This window comes from Beta vulgaris, chromosome 6, assembly GCF_026745355.1.
Source record: "Beta vulgaris subsp. vulgaris cultivar EL10 chromosome 6, EL10.2, whole genome shotgun sequence".
NCBI classification, from domain to species: Eukaryota; Viridiplantae; Streptophyta; class Magnoliopsida; order Caryophyllales; family Amaranthaceae; genus Beta; species Beta vulgaris.
In genome coordinates this window covers 70,536,241-70,542,616 of record NC_079207.1, presented here as the reverse complement: position 1 = coordinate 70,542,616, position 6,376 = coordinate 70,536,241, and the positions used below count along the sequence as shown (strand labels likewise).

Here is a 6,376-nt window from a genome sequence, read left to right as displayed (position 1 = left end):
CTATAAATAAGATCTTATAATGTATTGCATAATAATGAATGAGTACAAAGTAATAATATAATAGTAATAATATATTTTATAAAAGATCAGATCAGATCAGATCAAAAAAAATAAGTTCAGATCAGATAAGATAAGATAAGTTCAAATCAGAAAATTTTAGGTGAACTAAACATAGCCTTAGTTGACATTGTTTAGAATAGGAAGTTGAAATTTTTAGGAATTGGAATTTCTTGGTATTGTTTGGCTGACAAATTTATGGAAAGTAGAATTTCCTAGGAAGTTCCACTTCCCATAAAATGGAGGAAATTACTTACCTAGGAGGACCTAGGTAAGTGGAAATTCACATGAGAACTTTCACTTCCCATGAATCACCAAACAACATTTAGCAATTCCTATGAAATATAATTGCATGGGAAAATAAATTTCCAATGAATTTGCACTCCCTACATTCAACCAAACGAGCACTAAATTATATATTTCCTTCATTCCCATTTAATTGCAACATTTCCAGTTCTGACAATAGTTACAATCACTAGTATAATTTAACTAGTTTTTTTCTTTGTGTTTTATATGTATGGAAAAAAATAATCATGTGAGATCTTGTTTGATTCATCTCAATGTGTTCTTTATTAGTATATAATTTTTACTATAATTTTTATCAAAAAATAACTAAAGATATTAATAATGTAATTTGAGAATTGATAAGCGTAAAACCGAAAGTGTTACAATAATTAACACAAATTCTTGGATGTTACTGTTACGCCATAGTTCATGGACCATACTTTTTTGTGAGCAAATAAGAAAAGTGTAGATTGTTGAAATATGCCTTGAATTGTCTGGTGCTAGATTAACCAATCACGGAGATTTCAATATATGTAGTTTAGTATTCAGCTTTAATTCTTTGTTACTTTATTGCGTTTATTACAACATGAATTATATATTTAGCATACACCGACAACAATTAAGATTATTTAGAGCAATCCTTTAAAGAATTATCTCTTTTAGAATATTATTAATTTTTGGGAAACTATTTTTTAGGTAAGATGAAGGGATTTTACTTGAGAAGGATGAGGAAAATTCCTCAAATGAGTTTCATTAACTTTGATCAGTAGATGTTAGGGATACTTTCAATTTAAAGAATGTAGGAGAGAACTTCAATTGTTTGGGAAGGGAAAAAAAAGCGACTTTTGTTTACATCAAAACAAATTAGCTCAAAAGATAAAACATAGAAAGCAGGCCCAGAAAATGAAAGAGAAGCAGCAGCAAGTAAAAAAAAGAACACATGATGCTCGGCCCAAAGTGTGCTAACCCAAAGCAAATTACCCACAACCATTTAGTGATCTGGGCAAACACCATGACAAACATAGGCGAGAACCAGTGACGCTAAACGACTACGCCTTTTTACAGACAGTTCCTTCCACTCTTTAATTTGTCTCTTCATACACTAATCTTGATTAAAATAATATTAGAAAGTATAACTTAAGCTCGATTAATTATCAACGAGTAAAAATTATAAAAAATTGATGTTATGAAAATATATGTTGAAACTAATTAAATAATATGTTACGAGTATCAGATTATGTGCACGTGTATCATTTTTTCTAGAGAGAACCTCATCTTCTAACCCACTTTAAATTAAAGGCCAAACGAATCTATTCATTTCGGACATATTTGAGCTAACTTGGATGGATTCCAACTCAAAAATCTTACATGATCCTCTAAAGGTGTGTACTAGAATTAAGATGATTTTGTATTCTTGATCATTACCCAATACCCTTGAAGTTTATAGTTTGTCCTTTAGCTTCTCATTAAGGTAAATAAACATCTTCTTTTTATTTTTGATATGGACAAGGTAAATAATCTCAACCGTATCATGCATATAGTAAATATCGAACACAAAAAAAATTTGTTTTCTTCTTGAACGAAAAAGAGCTACATTTGTCTTTTTTTGCTTGTGCATATAAGTTGGTATTTTCTGCTGAGTTTCTTCATTCTAAGCTTAACTATTTGAACAACATTACAATTTAAGAGGAAAGAGAAAAATGGCGAAGTATGGGAGCTTCATCACTAGGCTTGTGCTTCTATTTAATTTAGCATTGCTAGCTCTAGCAAATAACGACCTTAGTACAGATTTTAGTGCATTTTACTTCATTCAGCAGGTTCTTTTTCTAATTAGTCTTCTTTTTGCCTTAGTTTTCTTTTCTGTTGTCTAATTTTAGAAGTACCCAGATTTTGAAAATTGTATATTTATGTATCTTTATGTAAATGCAGTGGTTACCATCATATTGTAACCAAAAGGGGACAAATTGTTGCTACCCACCAACAGGAAAACCAGCCACAAATTTTTCGATATATGGGCTTTGGCCTTACCAAGATGATGGTAGCTGCCTTCAAAACTGTCCAGGTTCAACTTTTGATGTGTCTCTGGTATGTGCATTAATTTTTTTTCCGATTGAATCTAATTACAATATACTCCATCCTACCCCCAGAAGCAAATTTACACCTCACACATTATATTTTCAGTGTAGAATGATTGAACGAGAACTCAATTATAGTAGAATTGCTGTGATGCATAATAATGTAAAGTATAAATTCTTTTAGGAAAATTATATCAAAGGTACTAATTATAACTATAGTACTTTCTCAAAAATGACCTACTAGTTACCGAAGATAGTAAGCTAATAGGTCATATGAAGACATGTCAAAAGGCACTAGTTAGTTGAACAGGGGGAATGGGGGGGGAGAAAGGCAAATAAAATTAGGTTATAAGCTAAGTAAAGTAATTAACTGCGCAAACAAATTTTTATCACAATTAGTATTATGCATTCGGATACGCAAATTCCCTCTCACAATCCTTGCTAATATGCACTGCACATAATGCAATGTGCAAAGTAATCCAATCGCATGTGAAGACATATACCAGGCGCTAGCTAGGTACACTTTGGCAGTTGGGTGTATTCTGAAGACTAGATTATTAGTCACTTGGGATCATATATCAGCAGAACACCCACTTGGCCTTGTTGGGAAGCAATCCAAAAAGTACATCAATATTAATTAGAAGTTGATTTGAGTAGGAAGGTATACAGTTGATATGCAATTGAGATTTAAAAGGAAGAAAATATGTAGTTGATTGATAGAAAGATGTAGTTTTCATGCATGAATACATTCATCATACACCCGGGTGTACCATGTAGTTCTCAATGGGGATCGGGTTTATTGTAATATAGTCGTATTACTATGTCCTTATGGAAAATTATCACTGAAAAAAGAAAATTTATACTAAATTAACAAATAGCTTCTACTTAACTTAACTAGAAAAATATAATAAAATAAAGATAATTACATAATCAATCATATAATCACCATTAATCACAATACGAGCTGATAAGGCACATCCCTAGCTCATCTTACATATATTTAGATATTTTTTTTCCATTATTCACTGTAACCTTATCGATCAGTCCTTTTCTCATTACAATTTTTAATATTTTGATTGATAGTTAAGGTGGTATTTGTTGGTATATTGTGTTGGGTTGTCAAGCGTGATGCTTCTATTTGATCAGTATTCGACGTAGAAGTCTAGATAAAAAAATTATTCTTTTGACAAAAGATATCATTAGAGGTTGATTATTAAAATTTTCGTATAAAAAATTGATACTCTTACATTAAACGAGCCAAAAAGTAGCTCTCCTAATACAAACATTTTATGTGTCACTTCTAAAAGAATAATAATCCGTAATTGCAAATTAACGACGTGGTAAAACATTTTGCTACCTAGTCGCTATCTGATATTTTTGACACTCAATGACTCGATAACCAAAGATGGAAATTTTATATTATTAGAGTAGAAACTATGTTTAGGAAGGACTCGCATATTATTCTTTTGTGTGTGTGACTGTGTGTGTGTTTACGAATTAAGTTTTTGTTAGCTTGATTAGGCCACCATATCTTTACTTTCTTTAATGTTTACGAATCAAGTTTTTGTTTTCATTTATGAGACAGATGTTTCTTTATCAACTTTGACATCTCCTGTTGCAGATCAAACCCATAGAGAGCATGCTTCAGCAGGAGTGGCCATCTTTCACATGCCCAGAAATCGGGAGAAAATTTTGGCTCCATGAGTGGAACAAGCATGGAACATGCTCGAAGTCCGTCTTAGATGAAATGGCATATTTTCATGCAGCTCTAAACCTTAAGAACAAGATCAACATCTTCCAAGCTTTCGCCGAAACCATGATCCAACCAAATGACCAATTTTACCCTCTCGACAACATAACAACGATGATATCTCTAGCCACTGGATTTCGCCCTTCGATCTTTTGTAACCACGATGCTCAAGGAGATAGCCAAATTTGGCAAGTTTTACTGTGTGTGGATAAAAGTGGGACGGAACTCGTCAATTGTTCGAACCCTTACAAACAACAAGGAAATTGTGCTTCTACAATCAAGTTTCCTTCTTGGTAATTCTTCAAAGCTAGCTAGGTAGAGTGTTAGTATACTTGAGATCTACTCTCTACTACTATATTACCCTTTTATCTATTCAAAAACTATCATCATCCATTCATAGATTAATAAACTTCAACTAATAATTACGTGAGAAAAATTTGAGATCTTAAGTATATGTAATATACTTTATACCAACATTGATTTTCCATGTTTCTTACATTGCATAATTATATATTATTGAGCGATTAACATCAAGGGTGATTGATTAGGCTTGATATTATTATTATTCCTTGCTGATACACCCCAATGACTATCGATCTTGATTCTTGCCTGATCATGTACAAATGGAACGAAGATTAGGCTTGATATTATTATTACTTGTATGTCCCCATTATCTTGTGAACCTTTTCCTTCCATAAGTTCTCATTGCTTTAACATTACGTAAATATAAGCTTCTATGTACTATGCTAATTTAGACTACTAATAATTAATAAAAGCAATATATAATAATTATCTTAGCATGTACTTCCTATGTTCTCTCTATACTGCAATAACCGAGTTTTCACAGTTATGAATGCACAACTTAACTATTAATATATTTGGTAACTTATTAGTAAAAACTACAAAAATTAAAGAAAAAAAAATGGAATAACAACCATGCTAGGCACACAATAAAACCTTTTTCTCTCTCTCTAAGCAAATAATAGGGCGATTTCCTAACGTGTGCTAACGCCATGGTTTTGGGACGAATGAAGAAGAGTGCCCAGAAGGGAAGGGTAAATGACCTTCTTCTTCACCAGTTAAAAAGATGAAATCCGTTGTTGAAGTTACTGTCCTCTTTGGACTAAAAATTTCAAAAGTCTGATTGTGGAGAAAACGGGGTGTTGATGAGAAGTGACTGAGGTGAACCTCATCTTACAATCAAGGATAAGATTCAGCACTCTATGGAGAAGGCTTTCTCTCTGAATGGTTAGAGGAGATGCAAAGTGGAATTAAAGCCAATAGTACACCACAAGAATTGTCCTAGGTTGATACGGAGAAATAACGTAATCAGGTAAACTTTAAATCTCCTGCTGTAACTATTGAGTCTGACGATATTCAAGAAGAGATTGAATATTGGTCATCTGCAATTGTATGCTATGTTTTAGGTGCAAACCCACCTTTGACTGTTATGGAGGGGTTTTTCAGCAGGATTTGTGGGGTAGTCTATGTTGGATTATGCTCCAAAATTAGTCAAATAGTTTTCCTAATAGTTAGAATTAGTTGCTAAGAATTAGTTAGTGGGTTAACAAGTAGTGGTCTAGATAATGGTCTAATTAGTGGGATAGCAAGTAGTGGGATAGCAAGTAGTGGGCTACATAGTGGAGATGTGATTAGTAGTGCTTTGTATGCCTATTTAAAGATTGTTTTGTTTATTCATTAAGTGTGTACATGAAAAATATATAAAAATGTAGTCTTTTTAATACTCTCCATATTTTATTCAATCTCCTCTCTATATAAAATACACTTATTGTATTGAGATTAATTGAGCAAGTTTAATGCAAAACTTCTCCATATATTATTTAATCTCCTCTCTACTCTAAAAGCTATCATGGTATCAAGAGCTCCAGGTTAGATCCGAAAAAGGGAAAGAGATGAAGCAAAAAAAAAAAAAAAAAAAAGAGAGAGAGAGATAGAGAGAGAAAGAGAGTATTAAAAACAAAATTAAGTAAAAAGAAACAAGCAATGCAGCTTGATTTCATTGTTTGTGAGCAAAATTTTTGTTTTAGTGAAATTTTTTGTGTTTAACCATGAAAGTAATGGTTGGGTGTGGTGTGTTGTTGGGTTCCTTTTTAGCCCATGAAAATGGATTTTAATTAATCCTGTGAAAAAGAGGGCATAAAAAAAATTGCTTGAGTTGAAGATTGAGTAATCTTTACGAGTGTGTGGA

At 32.3% G+C, this 6,376-nt stretch overlaps 1 protein-coding gene across 1 annotated transcript; it reads left to right on the top strand.

Moving 5' to 3' along the window:
* The first annotated feature begins 1,992 nt into the window (after positions 1 to 1,992).
* Positions 1,993 to 4,695, top strand: LOC104897906 (ribonuclease 3). Its single transcript, XM_010684873.3, has 3 exons — positions 1,993 to 2,159; positions 2,272 to 2,427; positions 4,039 to 4,695. Exons 1-3 carry the CDS (start codon positions 2,043 to 2,045, stop codon positions 4,462 to 4,464), a joined length of 699 nt encoding a protein of 232 aa, XP_010683175.2. The 5' UTR covers positions 1,993 to 2,042; the 3' UTR covers positions 4,465 to 4,695.
* Positions 4,696 to 6,376: the final 1,681 nt, after the last annotated feature.